We start from the raw sequence: 23,587 nt of genomic DNA, 5'->3' as shown, positions 1-23,587 counted from the left end.
TGAAAAGGTAAGTCACAGCAATAACATGTGACAATTGCCTCAGCTCTAGTCTTTGCCTGATAACTTTAATTAAGGGGCCAAACATCTAATCTCCTTAACATTTCTTAAAGCTATGAAACTACCCATGGTACGAATGAAAAGACAGATGATATAGGCTGTTGCATACATCCGTAACTATTCTGTCAAAACTATTTATGGCCACAAGTTACCAAATATGCATCTTTTTAAAAATAGAAGGAGAAATTACTGCTTTTCTAGCAGTAGATAAAGCTGTCTTCAGGCGAGTTGTTGGCACACCAAATTCCCCAAACTGTCTAAAAGCAGTGCAAGTGATGGCTGCTGCACAGCTATAGTCAGGGCTGTGTAACTACATCAATCAGTTTACCAGCTGGGCAATATGGTTTTCTTTCTCCTCATTATTCCTGTGATTTCAGATAAAGGTGTTTATTTCATCTCACTTAACTGCACTTCCAAATTATTATAAGGGAATACGTCAATACTACAAATAACAAAGTCAAAACAATAAAAGTAATCCTAAGCAATTCATTTGTACTCTGACCAAAGGGAACTGATAATACTGCTTCATGTGGGCACTACCCAGACAATGCCAGTGCCTTCCCACATTATTGTCAAGTACACGGCATGAGCAGTTCCAGTCTTGTGGCATCTGAGGATGACCCTGACTATAATATTTTAGTTTCAGTTCTGAACCTCTTATTTTATATCAATTTTAGCCAGAGTTGCTAAATGTTATAAAGCATGTATTTCATATCTGAAATACTTTTAAGACTTATTTATTTGTCTTTCAGTTAAATACATATAGAGCTTGCAGTTTTCCTGCGTAATTAGACATCCCACCGAAATGACAATGAAATCTGGGCACAGTTACATGTACCTTTGCAAGAAGCGTGGACAAAACTGAAACACTTGTATGTTAAGAATTTCTCCTTGTGAAATATTAAGAATTGGCAACAGCTGCCAAAATGCTGTTTTGCTAAAATAAGTGTGCATGTATGTGATACACGTATAACCCCCAACACACACACATACCCCTCAACCACAATTTGGTAAGCCTATATAAAACCAGAATAGTTTTCTTTAGCAGAAAATGAAAAAATCTTTGCATTTTACACCAAAGTTCATCTGGCTGCAAATGTAGATTTTTTTCCTCATGTCTTATAATAAAAACCATGAGTTATTTCACCCTCCTCCCTTTATAGGTGTGATAAAGATATAGGTGTATATCGAACAAGGAAACCCTGTAAGTAGAGCACCAGCCTAAGGGACCCAGATTAAGTAACCAGTTTATTCACCACACAAGGGGCCACTATTAAAAAAAAAAAAAAATTAAAAAATCATTGTGAATTCTGTGACATTAAGGACATCACCACCACCATGATTGGCATGATTTGGAGTTCTTACACCCTTTGATTACTCAGTAATTTTATTCCCATTGTACATGCAAGGGAAGTTAACAAGCAGCCCTTTTCAAAAATACCAAGTACCATGCACGTGCATAGAGTGTTTAAATCTCAGTTTTAAGTAACACGGGCTTTGAGAGCTTACCAGAGATGACCCCTGCTGTCAAGGTGGCATAAACTGGTGCCTGCCTCTTACTCACTTTGGCAAGAAAACTAAAGAGTAAACCATCGCGTGCCATGGCAAACAGAATTCGGGGCAAAGGGAACATAGAGCCGAGAAGACTAGAACAGAAAAATGTATAGTTCAAATACAGGTTATTAAAAGCACAATGCTTTACTGGTAAACCCAACTACACAAAAAGCTTGGAAAAGTTAATGGGTTTAGGTATAGTTCTGGTTTAGGCTCTGTGTTGCTGCTCTTGGTTTTTTGTTCGGTTGACTGATGTTCTTGGGGTTGGGTTGCTGTTTATTTTGAACCTAGGTTTTTAAAGCACTTGAGATTAACGAACAAATACAAAATCTGTGGTAGCCTGCTTCACCTGGCAACAATCAGATTTGACCAATTCAGTCCAAAGCAAATCAAAGCTGCACAACAGTGGTTTATTTCTATATATGCATTTGTTTAGCAGTGCACCTTTCTTTACAAGGATCAACTCTTAGTCTCACCTGCTACTGCACCAGACGATAGAGTAGCAACTAGTGGGGTCTTCGTTTTGGAACTGATTTGAGCTAGACATTTGAAAAGCAACCCATCCTTCGCCATAGCATAGATTACACGTGGCAGTGGGAAAATCGATCCAAGAAGACTAAGTAAAAAGCAAACACATGCAACATGGCAAACACAGTACATGCAGAGTTGAATCATGGACAAGATAAACAATGTTAATTAATGGCATGTATAGAAATAAAAATTATGATTGTAAGACAAAATCAGAAAGCCCTGTATCCCAAGATACTACAGATCAGACACAAATAGAAATGTCTTTTTCCATGTAAAGTTGATTGCCTCCCCTCCCCACCCTTTTTTTTTTATTAATTTAAGCAGTGGAATTGCTTCATCAGAGAAAATTCGGATTAGCAAAATAACTTGCCATCACTGTAGTTCTTGGGTATTAGTGGACCTGAATCTTGTTCCAGGTCACACTAACTATGCAATTAAGCTTTAGTATTCCTGGAAAAAGTCTGTCAGTCAGCAGCAGCAAATCAATAAGCATTAGCAGCATCTCTTACACTCTACTTCCATGTGAGGCTGCTGATTAACAGTAATTCAAAGTAAGCACCATGGGCATGTTATTTCTCTCGATTAAAGCACCTCTAGCAAGCTTCATTAAAGATTGTTTTTTTGTTTTTTGGTTTTTTTTTTTTAAGAAATAAAGCTAATTAATTTAGATTTGTTATTAGCAAGACACAGAAAGCTTTCAAACTGTTGGTAACTTGAAGCTCCTTTTAAACATACTTCTTAAATTAGGTGGTTTCTTTCCCTCCAAGTGAAATAATTGTAATTAAGAAAATCAGAAACACTGAAAGGACAAAAGGCAAAATCATAGCCAGTATAACCTCTGCGGCAAGCACACTAGTTTTTAACCAGGTGAATGGTTGCCTTTCTTACTTTAGGGAATCAACCGTACCACTTACAGAAGGCACAGCTTTTACATACCACAGGTGCGAAGTACCTCCAATAATGCTCGTGATACACTAGCATTAAGGTTAGACACACAGGAGAAGTTTCACTGCACATGAACTGATTTTGAAGTATGAATGGCCCTTCCAAAAAAGAATGTTTCCTGAACCAAGGTGACAATTGATTTTTCAAATAATGATACTGTTAAAATCCCCTGCCAAATTTTTTACTGTGGTGGCTTTGTAAAACATATTTATCCTACCCCTCTGTAAGTACATTCACATAAATAATGGAAATACTAACAAACATCTTTACCCTGACAAAGCAAGTTCACAACATAACGAAATAAGAGGTAAATATATGTACCGAAAGCAACAATCCCAACTTTTTTCTTAATTATACCACTAAACTGACAAATATGAAATACAATTTCCTTTTTTTGTTCTAAACTGACATCAGTAAACAGTCTGAAAGATTTACCTCCCCATATGAGTAAATATAATTCTTCAGAATACGCTGGAGAGACCAACAGCTCAAATTTCTGAAAAAGCATTTTACTATCTCAGTTCATTTTGGTTTTCAGTATTAATTTCTTTAAGCTAGTTTCTGCTTATATGTCACTTTTACTATTTATCAATATAGAGGAAAAATTCAGTAAAGCTCTCCAAACTGAAGGGGACCATGACAACTGGACAGAAAGTAACTGTAGTCCCAGAATGAACTGCATAACTATGACATTCTTCACTCAGCCCTACAATTCTTTTAATGTCCTCCTAGAACTATTCCCATTTTCTGTCATAGAATCATAGAATAGTTCAGGTTGGAAAAGACCTTAAGATCATCCAGTTCCAACCCCCCTGCCATGGGCAGGGACACCTCACACTAGACCATGTCACTCAAGGCTCTGTCCAACCTGGCCTTGAACACCGCCAGGGATGGAGCATTTACCACTTCTTTGGGCAACCTGTTCCAGTACCTCACCACCCTATTTCCTCCTACATCAAAATATTCCTTTCCTTTAAACTACTGCCCACAGCCAGTGTGCTCATCTTCAGGCTAATGCTTACAGAGTTATCTTGGAGTGCTCTTAGCATTAGTGGTGCAACAAGCATGTCATTTTCCATTGTGGAAAGGCAGACAGTATTCTTACCAATTGAAGCTCATGTAAATGACTCCTTACCTACATAAGCTCAAGTAGAGAATTGGCAGCAGCATTTTTCTATCCCTAAATTCAAGTATCAAGCAATTTTCTACTCTGTGAAAGGGTTTATTCCATGTTACGTTACATGGGGTGTAATATAGATGAACACATACTAATATACCTCCTGCCCTCCTTAATCTTTTTGATCAAACTAACATGTTAAGTTTTTACATCCATACTTTCACAAGGGGCAATAAATTATAATATTTTCATAGCTATAATCTACATCTCAAATACCCACACAGAAACCACAGGAAGGGTTGATGTCAGAAGACAGACTGGCTACTGGAGGAAAACAGAGACAGGCAACGAAGATGAGGAGTGGAGCTAGTTAATCATCTCTTCAATTTTGCCTGCAAATACACAGAGCCCATAAAGCTGCTGAGTCATTAGGAGTGGACAGCAAGAAAGGATAAAATGGGTGAGGTTTACTTTATCAGTTAATAAAGATAACTTGCAGGTCATATGTCTGAAAATACATGGTTTAATAAAAAAAACCAAACAACTTTTGGATAATAAGCCAAAGAGGTAGAGTTCAAAAACAGTACAGTTCAAAAAAGGAACTTGGGTTAATGCACCTACTGTGATCAAGACCTGCAAAAGTCTAAAACATGCTTATAATACTTATTAGTAATACTTTGAATGAACTGAGCCTTCAAAATGAACGCATGAACATGTATTTAAATACTCACATATTATGCATCAGCTTTTCCCAATAAAAATTAGTATTTCAATGTCTTTACCTTGTAGACAAAGCACAGAGCGATCCCACTGCCACAACATATTTTGCAGGACCCCATCCAACATATTCAAAAGCTGCTGGTAGAGGATTCTCATCTAGTAGGTAGTATGGCATCATGAGTGTCAGTGCAGCTGAAACCCCAAAGTAGGCCATGAAGCAGACAAGCAGGGACACCACAATTCCAAAGGGTATGGCTTTCTGAGGATTCTTGACCTCTTCTCCTGAAAAAGGAAAAAAAATGCCCCCCAAAAAAGTCTTACTCATTTCCATCTTCAGCTTTAAAAGATAACATCAGAGACAAATCATTCATTAATCTAAACCATGGGAATCACATTTATAATAGAAGTTTTAAAAACCTGTAGAAAACAACCTCAGCGACACAGAACAACTCTCAGTATTTTGTTGCCAAAAATAGCATTGAAAGTAGAGGTAAACTAAAGGACATGAAATACAATGTATATCCAGAGTATTCAAAGCCTATCATTTCTAGTTATTTACCTACAATTTCTAAGTTCAATGTACTCATTCCTATTAGCCATATACAAGCCAGCATTTAGGAGAAATACCTCATCTTAGGGAATTGTAGAAGTGAGCAGGTGAATAACAGGATTTGGGCAGAAAACAAAATGTATACTAAATACTTCTCAGACTTAGAAAGTAACTATTAATTTATTTTGAACAGAATTAAGTATACCTATAGACACACATAAATACTATACCAGTTGTTGCAATGCAGTCAAATCCTACAAATGCATAAAAACAGGTTGCAGCACCAGCCAATGTTCCTGTGAAACCATATGGCATAAAGCCACCACTCCCATATATACTTGTCACATTCTCATAGGATGAACGATTCCTATAAAAAAACAGAAATACAGCAGAAAGATAACTTACTTTTTTAACTATTGGTAGGTCAAACACATCCATCCTCCTCCCCTACCACTCTGGAAATACATATTAAAATGCTCTTGTCAAGACCGAGTTCTACTTTACAAAGCATCACAAGAAGACATTTTGATGTCAAGGTTTGTAAGACAAAAATAACAGTAAATGGAAGAATACCTGAATCAAGTAACTATTGTCTTACTCTCTTTGCAGTTTATGGAAAAATATATTAACACACTAATGGTGTAGGCAACTCTTGTCATACTCACACACTACAGTTATTACATGTTTTAAGGACAAGAAACCAGTAACCTCTCAAATAGCTACAGACAACAGTATTGAAATAAGATGATTTTTTAAAGGAAACTACAAACAAGAAAATGGAAAAAATATTTTTAAAGGAATAAAAAGTTTTATCATTCCCAGCAACAGACCTATTAGTTGATATATTACCTGCAATATCACTATTCCTTGTTGCACAAGGAAGTTGTGAATGCTCCATCCCTGGCAGTGTTCAAGGCCAGGTTGGACGGAGTCTTGGGTGACATGGTTTAGTGTGTGGTGTCCCTGCCCATGGCAGGGGGTTTGGAACTGGACGATCTTAAGGTCCTTTCCAACCCTAACTATCCTATGATTCTTGATTCTAAAGCAAATATAATAGAAAATTGTTTAGAATATGGGCAAGTAAATTGATTTTTAAAAATATTACTTTGTTACTGCAGTAAGGTTTATGAGATATTCTTCACTTATTTTCCAGTTGTCAGCATCTCCTTTCACAAAACCAGAAATCATAACGAAGAGTAGGACCAAGATGTTAATAGCAGTGAAAATTTTATTCACCCATGCAGACTCTTTTACTCCAAAAGATAAAAGACCTATAAAATAAAAATATTTTATAGATGTGAATGGTCCCTTAGACTAATAAAATGGCATTTTAAAGAAGATAGACATGTAAGTACTGTAATTAATACTAAACAGCATTAGATTTTATAGTTTTAAAAAGCAGTAGCACAAATTTACTACTCTGACAGCAGTGCAATTGGCAAGTGTATTGGAAACCACAAAACAGACAGCTTCTTTAATTGTATCAAGTATTTGTCATGGTTTAACCTCAGCAGACAACAAAGTACCACACAGCCGCTCACTCACCCCCTGTCCAGTGGGATGGGGAGGAGAATCAGAAGAAGGTAAAACCCATGGGTTGAGATAAGAACGGTTTAATAATTGAAGTAAAACATAATAACTGGAAAAAGAAAGAGGAATAAACCCCAATAAACACAAGTGATGCACAATACAATTGCTCACCACCTGCTGACTGATACCCAGCCCGACCCAAGCAGTGATCTGGGCCTTCCAGGTGACTCCCCCCAGTTTATATACTGGGCATGACGTGCTGTGGTATGGAATACCCCTTTGGCCAGTTTGGGTCAGGTGTCCTGTCTCTGCTTCCTCCCGGCTTCCTGTGCCCCTCCTCACCGGCAGAGCACAAGAGACTGAAAAGTCCTTGGTTGGAGTAAGTGCTACTTAGCAACAACTAAAACATCAGTACGTTATCAGCATTGTTCCTAGACTAAAGCCAAAACACAGCACTGCACCAGCTACTAGGAAGAAAATTAACTCTACTGCAGCTGAAATCAGGACAGTATTTGAAACTATTTTGAGCAATTGTTACTTATGGCTTTTCTGAGATTCCCATTCATCTCTGTTTTATGGAATGGAGCAAAAATAGGTACAAGAATTCTACGCTTAGTAAAAACAGATTAGTAGAATCTATGTGTTGCTCATTAGATTAACAAAATAAGCAAAATTATTAGATTAATAATGTAATCTGTTCACTCTAAGATTTTCATGGCATATCCATTACAGAATAAGAGTCCTTTTGCTAGTCGTTAATAAAACCTTTAAAAGAAATGTATGCCTCATTCCTAAACACTGGCCCACAGAGATTCTAGAAAACAGTCTGATACAAAATACACATGCTTTAGGTTGCAGAGTAGTGCATTTAAACAATCTGAGTTTTTCCATCGGGATCCTACTGTGTCATTAGACTTGTAACAACTGTTATTGTACGAACAGTTTAATGGAAGAGCAGGCAGTGAGCAGATCAGGAAAAAATAAATACAATGGAAAAGCCTCTAGTTTCTTTGCAGTCTAAGTGTCTCCACTAGTATCACATACATGCTTTCCCTCATTATTTAGAGATTAAGTCTGAAAATTTTAAGCCTTTCAAGATACTGTCTAGAAAATTTCTGACTGCTAATGAGACATTTTCTATCTTAACACAGATTTTATCATATGAGCTGTTCAAGTTTTCTTCACCAATGGCATTTTTATTGGAAGTAGGTGTATGCTTTCTTTAGCTCGGTCTTAGTCAGGTAATGTCTCAATTGGTCTAATGCAGTAGGAAACATAGTATGTATATTTTTTTAAGTCCTTTGTCCAGGAAGAAAAAGTAAGAAATCCCCAAACCAGATTTCTGTGTACCTTCCCTTGTGCTGAGCACATAACATTTTCTATAAATCATTATCTGCTGCTCCTATGACTCAGCTTTGCACAGCTCAGAATCCAATTACTGTATCATGCTCAGCCTTGAGCCATACCCACTGCCCCTCCTCTCAGCAGCTGTGAATTCCACCAGTTCCTTCACTGGTGGTTGGGCTGCTTAGCACAGAGACCTGCAGGGGTAATTTGCCACACAAGTGAAAAGGAAGTGAAGGAGGAACGGTCTTGGGGATAAAAAGACAGGACACAAATAAAAACTTGGGAGCAGTGGCGAACCACAGAAGAACATCTCCTGTCAGGAATCTCTACTTCTTATGGTAGGAAAAAGCAATGGAGAGAACATAAAAAGTGGCAGCATCTATACTAGCATTATATATTTTGGTTTGTTTCAGTGCTCTGCTTTTAAAAACGTTATTTTTTCCTTCTTCCTTTGGAAGAAGTGAAACTGAAAGGTCAGTTCCAGCTGCACCCCAAATTCATTCCCACCAGACCTGAAGATGTAAGGTTCTGAACTCTGTTTGTGGCAGCTCTGAGCCACAAACATGGCAGGATGCTGGACTAAACCTTGTCTAGTAAACAACCTGATCTTCCTAAGTGTGGGAACTCATCTTTTTTTGTACAGAGACCTAATAAAAGCTTCAGATGCACTGCTCGTCATTCCTAGAATGGCAGTAGGAGTTGAACAGAAATGTTTTTCTAAGTACCAAGTCCAAAAAAGCCACTCAGAATAACAGAACAGGAGGTTATACCCATATAACTTAGCTTCAATTTACAGAGAAGATAAGCTCCAGCTTTTGTTTGATCTAAAGAGAGACTGAACATGACAAATATTTGAGATAAAGATAAGACCTCTAGTGAATACTGAAATGCTTCTAGTATTGCTGACAAAAAAACCTATACACTTTAGAATACACTTACTACTTCCTTCACTCCTATGGCAGTAAGAACATTTCCTTATGGAAAGCAACTGTTACATGCAAACATGCAGATATTTTTGAGCTTTCTGATCCCTCAAAAAGCATATAGTTGTATAGTTGGTGTAAATTTTTGGGATTTAAAAACATGATAAAGGAGTAAAGATGAAAAAGAAACAGAACTGAGTAGAGTAGACCTAAAAGATTTTGTCAGGTTTCAAAATGGTCTGGTGGGCCATACCAGTACCTTGGGGTGCCCTTTAGCCCAAACAAGTTCTAGGCTAAACAACTGTTTTGAAGACTTAGAAAGGAGAAAGTTATTTTTATACTTAATAAGTTAACAATTTAGAGGGAAAAAACCCTTACAAATATACACTATATGTGCAATGTTATTTAAGAAGAGCACATAACTTCATCAAACTACAGAGCTTAACCTCAACGTCCCTCTGAAAGCTTTCGCCGGTGATAAAGCCATAAAACCCACACAGAACTCGGTAATTTTCCTATTATCAATCTGCACGATGTGTTTTATAAAAAAAGTGCTGACAAGTGATTATTTCATGTCCCAGCTCCAACAAGAGAAGAGGGTGCACATAGAATTTGATTATATACATTTAATTCCCAGAGTCATTGTGTCAATACACAAATGTGCATCTGAACTTCTTAAACATTATTAAGGTATTTCTGATAAAACACAAACTACAAGTTAGCATTTTTGTCTGTAAGACATTGCAATCACCATAAATGAAGCCATATATTGTCTTACCTGCTAAAAGTAATACCAGGAATATAGCAAAGAAGTCAGGATACTCTGCTAGCCCAGAGTAATTCATTTTGAAGTAGGTTCTGAAGAAATGACTAATCTGCTTTCCAAGAAGTTCATCAAAGGTGCTACTCCAGGCTCTTGCTACACTTGATGTACCTTCACAAAATATATGCATGTTTAGGATTTTGCATACATACAGTGGGATACAGTTACTTCTACTGAAAAAGAAAGAAAACTAAGCAGTTGCTACTTGCATTTAAAAAAGCAGAGCTTGTGTTAAAACAGTAATTTTATTTTGCTGAGGAGTTTTAACGTTTTAGAATTTTTCTATGTAGTTAAATTATAACATACTATTCTGTAACTAAAACATACAAATTAGCACCTTATTGATTCCCAAAATATTGCAGAAATTACTTCTGTATCATTTATATCTGATGTCATTCTGGAAGATACTTATTTCTCAAGTTACAGTATGGCATATGTTAAACAATATAAAGTAATGTAAGAAAGCAGTTTCAGAAAGAACTTTATGAAAGAAGGAAAGTTTGTCCCCCCTGGAAATAAAGCCAAAAAATCGCTAGCAAGATGTATATTGCTAGTTAGTATTTAAGATTAATACTCTCCTCTGGGAGAGAGTGCATGTGGCTACAGCTAAATACAACCTTATTTTTACAACTCTACTCTCATGCACTTTAACACAATACTCAGGCATATTGATTTTATAGTGATTTGGGCAACAGTCCCATAGTTAGGTACACATATACAGCTAGGTGTGCTTATACACAATGTAATGAATGCTTGGAACACATACCTCTGGAAGAAAATGTTTTTAAATCAAAAAACGTCATCTCTGCTAAAGCACTGAAACATCAAATGTTATTTGAATACTTGCCATATAAGCATTGATTTTATTCAGATTTGGTCTACTGTATTTTATGGGATCACCTGATAGGATACTATTTAATTAGCATGAGACCATAGTAACAAGTTAGTGCTTAAACATCATGACATTCTTGAAGTGAGATAGTATAGTGATGGGATCCCTGTAAACATCTTTGCTGTGTATATTCAGAAAAAAAAATACTTATTGATTTTACTGAAACCATTTTTGCTGACCAAAGACAGCAATGAAATCCCATTTATTCTTGTGCATCGTCACTGAACTGACACAATTTTTATAAGAAGTATGGAGTCCATGCTGCTAAAGATACACTGTTTACAAAAGCATCTTGCATAAAACCTGTTTGCAATGATGATGCACGGGAGGAAATAGCCTAACCAAATTACTTTGGTCATTTCATCTCAGCAGAAGTAAAAAGCAATAATAGCTAAGTATGGAGACAGAAAAGAAAGATAGACCCAAATCTTACACCTGCCATCTCAGAAGCCCTTGAGACCCATGTTTGTTCTTAAGCTTACCTATAACATAGGATAAAATGAGATTCCAACCAGTGATAAAAGCCCACAGTTCCCCGACAGTTACATAAGTATACAAATATGCAGAACCAGTCTTGGGAACACGAGCACCAAACTCAGCATAGCAGAGACCTGCCATCACAGATGCCAGCGCAGCAATGAGGAAAGAAAGAACAATGCTAGGTCCAGATTCAGATTTGGCTACTTCTCCAGTAAGGACATAAACACCAGCACCAAGGGTACTTCCTACTCCCAGGGCTAAAAGGTCCATTGTTGATAAGCATCGGCACAACTTGGAGTCCTCAAGACTTTCACCACTGACATTCTTCTTCCGCACAAGACACCGAACAAAGGACAAAGCCGGTCCACAGGGCAACATGGTGAATGTAGAGCTCTGAAATAAAACATAACCATTATAGTACATAAAAAGGTAGAGCAGACACTGGTGAAAAACAATGAAAAAATGTATTTGCATAAAGAGCTTTAATCACATGTACTAATTTATATATTTACACTCTTCTGTGACATTAAATAAGATGGCATATGCTTTTCCCCCAGGAAACAAATTAGGCATTCAGTATTTCTAATTTTATATTTAGCACTTATTTCCCTAGGGAAAGATATCCATTATCTTTAGGTTCACTACACTGCTTTAAAAAGAAGTAATTGTTTCTATTCATCTGCTAATGGCAACTCCTTAACCATTTCTAAAACAGAACTGGAATAGACTTCTATGGTCTCATGTCATGAGGACTTTTAAGATAAGGATCAACACCAATATAAATAAGGATTTTTAAGACCTAAAACTCCAACACTAAGGCTATAAACAGCAAAAGCTTTAAAATACAGCATTCTGACAAAGCCAATGCAATCTCCTTTTGCCTTCAAATACATGGCTTTTGCCTTTAGAATTTGCTTCAGTAAAAACTACTTAAAAGCAGATTAAAATAGTGTTTCTACTCCCTCTCACACCAATGAAGTTTCCCAGAACTAATTATCTTTACAAGAAATCTTGTGCAACTCTCATCTAACAAAACCTGCTCATCCCATGCCAACTGCGGTTCTTCAGTATTCTGAGTGCACATCGCGGTGTGGAGTGCGATCAGCTCTTGCACGCAAGGTCAGATTTTGTGACCAGCTAGCTTCTGGAGGCCAGTAGGTGGGCAGCACTTCTCTGGCCTGTAATACGGGTGCCTGCTAAGAACAGCCTGCTTCCCAACTCAAAAAAATGATAGCTGAGGGTCCAAAGCATTTGTTTGGGAGGCAGGACACTGACATCCCATAGAGAATAATATCTCAGAGAGGTAACATTAATGTACAAGTTCTGGTTTTCTTTATATATTTGTTTGGATTGTATTGTTGATGACTAAGAGTTTGGTAAGAATTAAGCGATACCATCTGCCATCTCCCCAAACTGATGTTTGTCTTTGCAACTCATACCATAAATATCTATACTCATGATTTGTTAAGTGGAACCCTCCAGCGAACTGAGAATCTTTTTCATTTAGGCAAAATATTCTGCTGTTAGATTCCTCCCGACCTTTATCAGTCTCCTAGACCAGTAAAGGGCATTTCTACTCACTGTAGTTCAATCCACTAACAGCAATGACTTTGCATCAAGACGGATAGCGCACTTAACAGTGTTTGATGTAAAACAGAGTCAGAACCAAGAAAACTGCCACCCTAATACTAGATTGCTTGAAAAAAGTCCCCTTGGGTATGAAAAAGAAAGGGAGAGATATCTCTGTGTGGAACCATTTCATTTCTATTCCTGTAACAGGTCCAAGGTCAGTGTTAGGAGGCAAAAGCCAGGTTTCCAAAGCTCTGCTCCAGTTAGGCTCCTTTCAGCCCATCAGCATCCCAGAGATAAGTATCTGCCCATGGTATGTAGACTTCATCTGCTAAGGAGATTCTGCCCATGGTATGTAGACTTCATCTGCTAAGGAGATTTCACACATCAGCTTCAGAACTAAGATGATGTGCATGTGGCAAACAGAAGAGATCTATAACCTCTTCTGAGGGGAATCAATATTTAACTGTTCAGGCAAAATCCCCTGCTGTAGCTCCTCAACTCTTCAGTAAGAGCAGCCCTTCCCTGGGCCTGAGGCTGAGGCACTCCACTCCCCCAAAGCCAGGTTCATCTATCATGGGGTGTAGTTGGACAAGTATTGCCAAGGCCACTGTGGTTTTTTCCATAATGACACTTCTGAAGCTGTAGCAGTCACTTAGGAAGTCATACTGATATACTTATGAGGCTGTACAGTTTCACCTGTAGCCCATGGCAACAGGTAGCAACACTCTTGTGGACTCCATGCCCTTATAATTTCAATGTTGCAGAAACATGGTGGGTTTTTCTGCTGCTGTGTGCCAAGTTCAATGTTGTATACCTCAGATGTGGCCCCCTTTCCGATTTGTCTGAGACATCCCAAGATGCTGGTATTGATCACTTCATAGAATCATAGAATGGTTCAGGTTGGAAAGGACCTTAAGATCATCTAGTTCCAACCACCCTGCCATGGACAGGGATGCCTCACACTAGACCATGTCACCCAAGGCTCTTGATAAAAAGGTGCAGCAGTGGGAACTGATGAGCTTATGAAGGTATTTGGCCTCCACACAAGACCAAATGACATAGGTAAGCAGTGACAAAGTGTCTTCAGACATCACTGACAAGTGTAACCTTTTTCTGGAGATGCCCCTTTTAAGACAGATCCTTTACTGCATTACGCATTATTGCAAGAGAACAACCTGGGCTCTGGCTCAGCGCTGACGTGCTGACTCACAGGCACAGGTTATCATAACACTGTGGCTGAGCACGTTCCATACTCAAACACTAACCTACTGAAGCAAAGGAGGTAACAGCTGTGTGTGCCTGTTGGTGGCAGCATTGCACTAGATAAATTTACACTGACTGCAACTGCGCACACTTTAAAAGGGTCTTATTCCTGCCCTGGCATGATTGGCCAGATCTCACGGTTTCCTTACCTGTTGAGCTTTAAGACAGACAGGAACATGAAGTAGGGTAAGTGAACACAGAAAAAAAGTGGTCTCTCCTACTTTGTCTCAGTATTTTCCTAATTATTCCTTTTTAATTCCTCCTTTTCCTGCTGCCATCTAAGCCTGCCTCAATCTAGCAGACTGTTGTGGCCTCTGCTTCTGCTTCACCTCTGCTGCCCGGAACTCCACCAGCACTGCCTGGATGCTTGGTGAACATCCTGCACAGCTGATGAGCACTGACTCTTCATTGAGCCTTCCAGGAGAGGCACACCTGACAGCTTGGGAAATGGGGTTTTGGTAATGTATTGGGTAACCAATGAAGGAGGAAATAAGCTCTCATAATCCTCTGCTTCTGACAGAGCTCACAGTGTTTCTGAGGCATCTCTGAGACACCTGTCCTACATTTCTGGGAGCAGACTTGGATATCTGCCTGCATTTGAACAACAGTGTTAGGCGTGGAACCTAAAAGCACAATTGGTCAGGCCTGAGTTGTTCATGTGGTTTAAACAGAGTAAAGATTGAATCCTGAGCTTATACAGAGTTCAAGCGTAGGAAATTAGTGATAAGAAACCAAAAAGTAAAATGCCCTTGCACTCACCAGCAGTGTGAGTTATTTCTAATTAAGCTGAGTAGCAGACCGAAGCTGTTGCTTCTCCCATGCATGCAAACCTGTGCTAGGATTCCCTTCAGTGAAGTCTACTTTACAGAGACATTTCTCACAAGCAAACACCTGTGAAGTCCATTTGTGACTGACCTTGGCACGTTCCTTTTGCTGTGTACAATTGAGGGGGCAGCTCTCTGGCTCTGCATGTGCTGGGTCACTGCACTTCTGAAGCCTCTTCTGGACTAAGTTTTTCTTTAGCTACAGATTGTTCTATAACTCAGAATACAACCAACAGTCCTCTGAAAAAGGGCAGCCCCAGTTCAACTGCTTTAGACTTGAGGACCAGTGTTCAGCCAATATTCAAGCCTCTTCCTTCCTTGAACACATTCCTAGAAAGAATCGCAATGTCATCCACATTGCGGTTTGCACTTTTATCCCTTCAAACTCATGCAACAAAGAGACCGGCAGGACAGACGGGAAAGGAATTGAACAGATCTATCTAACATTCAGAGAGGGGGAACCCCAAAAGCTTCCTAATGTCTAGTGGACATTCATGGTATTTATCAGAGTACCTTAATAAGCACAGATACTTCTCCAATCCCTTTTGTTCTTTATTCTGTTGTTTGTTTTCTCTACAGTAGCTGCTGACAGACCCTTCTTTATTTCAGTCTTTCCTGGCCAGTAAACCACATAATTTACTGCTTGACCACCACTCATTTGAATGCTAACCCAAGAAGATGAGTCCAGCCTTATAATTTATACCAACTCTTCCATTCAGCTGAATGGTCAGGGACATTTAATGGTCACCTATTGTTAGCTCTCTTCTAACAGGAAAAGTTTGGTGTCAAAAAAATTTGTAAATACAAACACAATCCAAAGGACAGTCTCCCTCTGCAAAGTTTGTATTCATCTTTAATACTCCTTTGACTGTTTCACAGTCAGGTAAAATCTACCATTTTTGCAAAGTATTTTCTATGTAAAAATAACCTCACAGCCTCCTGCCCAAAACAAAATGCAAACAATAGATAGATATTGGAGCAAAAAGTAACTTATATCATGTATTACCACACTCTTCCATTAAAAGAACATTTCAATATAATTACGTGTAATAAGTGTTTTAAGTTAGTACACATTGAACAGGTGGGAAAACCCAAAGTTTTACTGCAGTTGCCATTCAACTTTTCCTTCAAAAGTTTCCATTAAAAGCTCTAATAAAAAAGATAAAAATCTCAAATGGAAAGCAACTGTTATAAAGCAATACAAAACCTCTAAAAGTTTTAATACTGTTATTGAGATGTGTGTTTAAAGATTACTGAAGCAAAAGTAACTTAAAGATAGTTTACTAATAAACTATTTTGCTGAGCTAATACTATATACTATAATATACTATCAATTTTAGGTGCAGTAGTTTAACATTTAAACAGCATACCGATAAGGGAAAACACACTTCAGTAAGTACCACTGAAAATGGGAAAATACAAATATATACATGTTATATATAGATTATACAGCCTCATTTTCATGAAAAAAGTAAAAGTTTACATTTTGTTTTCCATCTGTAGGATTTATGAGAAACTTTGTTTGCTCTGAAGTACATTTATCCTTATTCAGAATTGCACTATTGCATTGATTACATCTAGTACAACAATATATGACAGTAAAAGAATTCAGAGGTGAAGCGAAACTAGGTACAGTCTATGATTTGTGTGTGTACACACATACACAGACAATACGTGGTTTTACAGCAAGTGTCCTAAAAGTTGATGTTGTGCCCAAGACTTTCACAAAACTCCTAATGCCTTGGAACATTTAAAGTAGTGTATTTAAGTAATACTTAAAGCCCTAAAGCTGGAAAGCAGCACCTGTAACAGAAGTCTAATAAACAGGAGAAGATAGTTTTGTCATTCAAACCAGAAACACCTTCCCGTCAGACTGGTAAGAAAAACATAAATTGCATCTTCTATATATTAACACTCTAATTTGCACTTTGTCAGAGACACAATAATGCTGTAATGTAAGCTAAATTTAATATTGCATACCACAGCTCTTGCTACTCAAAAAGCACATGTTAAAGGCAAACTTTCCTACGATAAACTACGTTGCTTTCAGGTTACTTCATTCAGCAGCAAATTTCATTACAAACCTGATCAGAGCAACTTCTGCTGAGCAAACTTCTGCTCTTCTTACCCAGTCCTGAATTTCCACTGTCTTAAATGGAAGAGCAATGACTGAAAGTGATTTTATTAACCTATTTGCTTTAAAAGCCAGCTGTAGGTGGTGCGAGAGCTGTTGGTGCTTGAGGGGTGGAGGCTCTGCAGCCGGGGTGATTGGAAGGCTGTGAGCTGGGCAGCTATTTGCCCAACTAAGGCAGGGAGGGAGGGAGGGAGGGAGATAGTCTTGCTGCTGTTCAGATAAGTAACATCCACAGTCTTCACAACAAAAAAAAAATCCAACTGGAATGCCATTTAAACACACCTATGTGCTTGCATATGAAACGCATACTGTAGTGAGGGTACCCACCACACCTTCCCCCAGGGACTCCCTTTACACATCCTGACGGAAAAGCAAAAATGTGGATGTTGAACTTGGTCTCCCACTGCAAAAGCAGTCTTCCTACTGCCCATGTAAAAAGTAAACTGGCTTTGAAGCATATTGAAGGATACTTTGCAGTGCTTTGAGACCTGAATGCAATAGCATAGCATGAAAACTGCTTTTGCTACGTTTTAGAATTATATATATAGTATTGCTATGGTTAGAAACAACACAGAAGATAGTATATTTACAGAAATTGGTTAGAGCCCATTCGGTTGAACTGGGGTAGATGCACCATATATTTTCTTCTCCTTTATATGGCTTGAAATATAAAAATGCCAAAGCCTGAAATTAGAATAGTCCAAATATTCCTGTGACACAACCAATAAATAACCCTCCATGTCTTAAAAATTAGCTTCCAGAATAAACCAAACCCCAATGGATAATATACAGCTGTATTTTTATTACTTCCAATGACAGACAACCCCACCCCAAACATGTAGCAGCATTTCCAGTCAAAATTATTTACAGCATATTGTTTCCCTTGAAACACTTGTGCTTCAGTATCTCTTTTTGTTCACTGAAAATACAAGCCTCGCAAAGAAAAGCTCTATGCTTCCAATCATTAAAAAGTCTTTCCTAAGAAAATAAGGAGAATACCACATCTAGTGGGGCAGCCCCCTGCAATTTGTTCTCAGCTTTTAGTTTTTCCTGACTGTAAAGTCTGCCAGCGCTCCAGGGGCACAGAAGGCTCCTCGTCTTTCATGAAAAGTCCTGCTTCCTGTGGCCACATGCAAGGGCCAACTACAACCTTTCTTCAGCAATTCCAGATCCAAAGAGAGGTGGCTCCTAGAAGAGCATTCTCCATGGGGGTGGGTTGTAATTCAACACCTGGAGTCCCGATGTCATTTCTTACATTACCCAAGGCTATTCTTTTCTTAAAGCACAAAAAGGTGTGAAGAGAAAAGGTTGTGTTTGTTGACTCTCTAATAACAATACTCATTCTTCCCCTCGTCTCAGCAGCGGTGAATTCCACCAGTTCCTTCACTGGTGGTTGGGCTGCTTAGCACAGAGACCTGCAGGGGTAATTTGCCACACAAATGAAAAGGAAGTGAAGGAGGAACGGTCTTGGGGATAAAAAGACAGGACACAAATAAAAACTTGGGAGCAGTGGCGAACCACAGAAGAACATCTCCTGTCAGGAATCTCTACTTCTTATGGTAGGAAAAAGCAATGGAGAGAACATAAAAAGTGGCAGCATCTATACTAGCATTATATATTTTGGTTTGTTTCAGTGCTCTGCTTTTAAAAATGTTATTTTTTCCTTCTTCCTTTGGAAGAAGTGAAACTGAAAGGTCAGTTCCAGCTGCACCCCAAATTCATTCCCACCAGACCTGAAGATGTAAGGTTCTGAACTCTGTTTGTGGCAGCTCTGAGCCACAAACATGGCAGGATGCTGGACTAAACCTTGTCTAGTAAACAACCTGATCTTCCTAAGTGTGGGAACTCATCTTTTTATGTACAGAGACCTAATAAAAGCTTCAGATGCACTGCTCGTCATTCCTAGAATGGCAGTAGGAGTTGAACAGAAATGTTTTTCTAAGTACCAAGTCCAAAAAAGCCACTCAGAATAACAGAACAGGAGGTTATACCCATATAACTTAGCTTCAAGTTATCTTCTCTTCAAGTTATCTTTTACAGAGAAGATAAGCTCCAGCTTTTGTTTGATCTAAAAAGAGACTGAACATGACATTTGAGATAAAGATAAGACCTCTACTGAATACTGAAATGCTTCTAGTATTGCTGACAAAAAACCCTATACACTTCAGAATACACTTTTTACGTCCTTCACTCCTACGGCAGTAAGAACGTTTCCCCATGGAAAGCAATTGTTAAATGCAAACACAGAAATATGGAGCATCATTCTCAACCATGATAATAATCTAGGCATTTTTTTCCCCAAACCATCACTCTCTAGCAAGTCCATGAATGACTTGAGAATTACCTGTGTGGATTTTAGTTAACACCCTCAAGACCTCTGAATCATTTCTGACCACACAGATCCACTAAGAACTGTTGTTAATACATAAATTAAGTGATTTATTGCTTAATCATAGAAAACATCCCTTCTACCTAAAAAAAAGTAGAAGCTGTGATTGCTTCATAACCTGCTGAATACAGAGACTCCATTTCTACTTAACTTTTAGAAGTTAGCCATTCTCAGGCGTATCTTCCTCAGGTACCAGGACAAGATACTCCCACAGAAAAGCTGAGTGTGAGGCTAGCCTAGCTTCAATCACTTTCTGGTAGAGTCCAGCCAGGTTAATGATGATGTGCTGGAAACACTGTCTGGGGTATCGCCATATGCAAATAATAAAAAACCAAACACACACCCCCCAAAACAAACAAACAAACAAACAAACAAAACACCAAAAAAACAAACCAACAAAAAAACCACAAAACCACAAGATCAACCATCCCCCAAAAAACCCAAAACAAACAAACCAACACCCCCAAACCAAAAAAGCAAACCTTAACAACTACTGTCAGCTACTTTCTAAATGTGGACGTAGAACTGAAGACTATGCAGATCGTATAGATGTAGTTGTAACAGGGACAGGGCCCAGATTTAGAAAAGGGAATTGGAATTCTGTGTTTCTGAGAAGGTACAACAAGCGTAAGAAAGTAGTTTCATTTCAAATTTGCATTCCTATAAATATATTCATTCCCTGTAATCATAGTTCTTCCTATAGCATCGATAAAACACCTAAAAAATGTTTTATGGACATTTTATATGCATTGTTTGCATTTGTATGGATACACATTTCAACCTGCAGTGTGCAGAACTAAGAGAGCGCTATCCAGGACATGTTGTCATATTCAGAGCAAGACAAACAATTCTTCGTATTGAATACACAAACCTGGTCAGACTGAAGCCAACAGCAAAATTCCAAATTATATCATTGGGATCAGGATTTGATTCAAAATAAGGACTTTGAATTAGGGAACACGAAGAATTAGATAGTAATGACGGAATGAACTAAGCCTTACTCTCCCAACTATACACAATGAGAACACAAGGATTGTTCACACTTTTCCACAATAAATATTTTAGGGGTATCACCTTTTTTCCTGGATCTTTTCCCACTACCCATTGCAATCCCTAGCACTCTTTCAATTTATTCACTGTATGATTAAGAAAAAAACTCCATCACCCTTATTATTTCACAGCAGAGCACCATCACTACATCTTACATGGATTTACTCCTCAGACAGAACAGAAAAGTACCCATGCAAGTTATTTCTGGAGTTCTATATTTAACTACTTTGTCTAATATACAGGATAAAGCAATCCAGTGAATGTACCATAAGGTTTCTAGAAAACGTTATGATCAAACAAAAATCCACTTCCAGTACATCTCCAAAACTTTCTTTGGTACTATTTCTAACTCTGAGGCACCAACTCCTCTGGCATTGCCTCTTCAGAAGTGGATCTTCTTTTTAGGGAAAATGCCAGAAACAATATTATAGTAAGTCAGATTAAGTATTAGCTGGATCCCTCTTTGCTTTCTGCCTCTCCTCATTTTTGTGCTTGACTTTGTTGTGGCACAGATTTGTCACGGACACTAAAAATTCGAATCCTTCAGGGCCAGTATAAATCAGTTCAAAATTTCATCCTCAATCCTTAAATTAACAGTAGAAACTCTACTGACATGCTTCGGGCTGGAAAGTCACTCACAAGTGACAAAGATGGATAGGAGCTGCGCTGCTATGGTTCATTTGACTTTCTAAAACTTAATCCTGGGACCGGGAGCACATGGCAGCTACACTGCTAAAGGCATTCCAAACTTCAGCTGTCTTGACTCCTGGCCAGGTGGTGAAGTAAAATAGTTTGTGTCTGTCCTGCCCAGATCTAGAGCTACTGTGGGGTAGAGCAGAATGTCCTCACTACGTACTGTTTGGTTCAGAGGTCCTATGGACACTTCAGACATAGCTTTGTGTGTGTTTTCAATCATGTGTTCACAAAGCTACAAGATGACCATGTTGCCACCCAGTTTTTGTAGGTTGAGCCAAAAGATGTATTTGTGTGCCTTGGTATGTGACACAGAAACACGAGCGAAGTGTTCATGAAGATACAGGCTCTGGTGGGGTACCAGCAAGGGACACCAGACCCAAGGCGCTTCCGCACGAGGCTGAGCACAGGGAGTGCTGTCTGGGGGCAGTGACCTGCTGTACATACCCCGCTTCTCTTGGAGGAAATTCTTGTTTCTCTCCAGAAAAGCGCTGCAATACATCCATTTTGTGTAGTCCACTTTGGCTCCAGTTTTTTTCCAGTTACAAATCCAACTGTATTTTGACCAACAACATTACTTTATAGCTTAGGTTCTGGCTTCTTTTCTGCTCCTTAGTAACTATATCACACTTGGATTAATCTCAAGCACCTCATCCAACAGTTCTCTGACTTGCTGTTGACTGACTTGTCTCACACATACAGCCTCACAGCTATGGGCCAAAAAGCTGTGGACTTTTACGTAACTAGAGGTGCTAACTGGTTATGTAAAACCTATGCTTAACAAAAGCATATCCATGTGCTTGCCCATATAACTACTCATACCACAAAGAAGTTAAATATGAACAAAAGTGCTTGCAGGACTGGGGCCTTAGTGAACCATTGCAATCCGTCAACAGTGCTCTGCACGGCATGTGCTGCTTTGCCTTGGAAGTCAGAACTTTGCAGCCAACCGTAACAAACATAACTTTTGACATGTACAAGAAAAAATAGCAACGTGGTTTGTACAGTTTGTGCAGCTCTGATAGGATTTAAGAAGATGTACTAGCATTCATAAAAGGATTCATCAAGTGCCAGCAAGAATCTTTCCTATGTCAAGATCAATAAACTAATTAGCATTTTTGTGGTTCTGAGAATAAAAATCCAGGTTATCACAAAAAAGTTAGTGCAATCTCTGTGCTAACCCACATAACATGATCATAAAAATGCAAGAGAGAAAGAACTGTTATAAAGCTCAACATTAATGTAGGATATCTCTATGAAGTTACAACAGGATCATTTCTTAAGAAAATAAATTACAATTCAACACTTTTTAAAGGGCTTCATATTTATTAAAATATAAATATATTTTAGATTGCTTCTCATAGTTTAAGAGGATTACTGAAACTAGTTCTTACAGAATGTCGTACAGATTAAAATAAAATCATCACCAATTCTCTCAACTTTTCGGTAATAATTCTCTTTCACTTTGTATTTAGAAAGAAAAATACCTCAAATCCTGCCCTTCTGTAAGAGAAATGTAATATACCCTATTAAAAATAATCATATACCATTAGACTAATACAGGCATGAAGAATAAACCCACAAACCTTCATTTCATAAGAAGGGCTATATTAGCACAAATTCCTACTCACTACTTTGACCCAGGAATGAGTCATTTAACCTAACATCAAGCATGTCCCAGGCAGCTACTAGCTATCATTTGCTGAATTCTAAATAGTCCCAAAGGTCTAGAGAACATGTTTGTAGTGGTGACTCACAGTGCTGTCCCCGAGTCTAAAATCAGACTTTTGGAAAAGCCTTGGAGAAGGAAAGTAACTATTTAAAGCCATACTCTCTAGAAAAAAAAATAAATAATAAAATCCACACATACTTCTTTTGGCCCAAATCCACACCTTGCATACAGGATAAATATAAACAGGAAATTTAGATACAAACATTTGGAATGTATACAAAGAAAATCCAAGAAAAATCAAAGTTAAAACTAACACATGATCTGTAATTGAAAATAAGGTGCAATGCCATGTCTTGCCAAGACTCAAAGGAGGTGGCCTCACATCTCCCCAGAGACCTGCGAAAGGAGCATAAGGAATGGCTCCACACTGCAGCTTGGAAGGAGCATGAGGAAGGCACCACAGACTAGTCAAGGCGTGAGTGCATTTCCTCAAAGGCATGAAGTTACTAACAGTTTTTCAG

The 23,587-nt window shown here is 38.4% G+C and overlaps 1 protein-coding gene across 5 annotated transcripts in view; it reads right to left on the bottom strand.

The window, feature by feature from the left end:
- The window catches only part of SLC7A2 (solute carrier family 7 member 2), a 58,928-nt gene that overhangs the window by 9,864 nt on the left and 25,477 nt on the right, over positions 1 to 23,587 (bottom strand). For 3 of the 5 annotated variants that reach the window (XM_030492632.1, XM_030492630.1, XM_030492631.1), the window contains exons 2-7: positions 11,472 to 11,862; positions 10,053 to 10,208; positions 6,580 to 6,745; positions 5,705 to 5,841; positions 4,987 to 5,206; positions 1,567 to 1,703 (exon numbers count right to left, since the gene is read on the bottom strand). In XM_030492632.1, the coding sequence (XP_030348492.1) occupies positions 1,567 to 1,703; positions 4,987 to 5,206; positions 5,705 to 5,841; positions 6,580 to 6,745; positions 10,053 to 10,208; positions 11,472 to 11,847 (1,192 nt within the window). In that variant the 5' untranslated portion in view covers positions 11,848 to 11,862. Of the gene's footprint in view, positions 1 to 1,566; positions 1,704 to 4,986; positions 5,207 to 5,704; positions 5,842 to 6,579; positions 6,746 to 10,052; positions 10,209 to 11,471; positions 11,863 to 15,219; positions 15,459 to 17,212; positions 17,367 to 23,587 lie in introns of those variants that run through there. The other 2 variants (XM_030492629.1, XM_030492628.1) reach the window with 2 other exon arrangements.

The sequence above is a fragment of the Strigops habroptila genome, chromosome 7 (genome assembly GCF_004027225.2).
Source record: "Strigops habroptila isolate Jane chromosome 7, bStrHab1.2.pri, whole genome shotgun sequence".
Classification (NCBI taxonomy): domain Eukaryota; kingdom Metazoa; phylum Chordata; class Aves; order Psittaciformes; family Psittacidae; genus Strigops; species Strigops habroptila.
The sequence above is the reverse complement of the archived record's forward strand: the minus strand, read 5'-3'. Positions and strand labels throughout refer to the sequence as shown.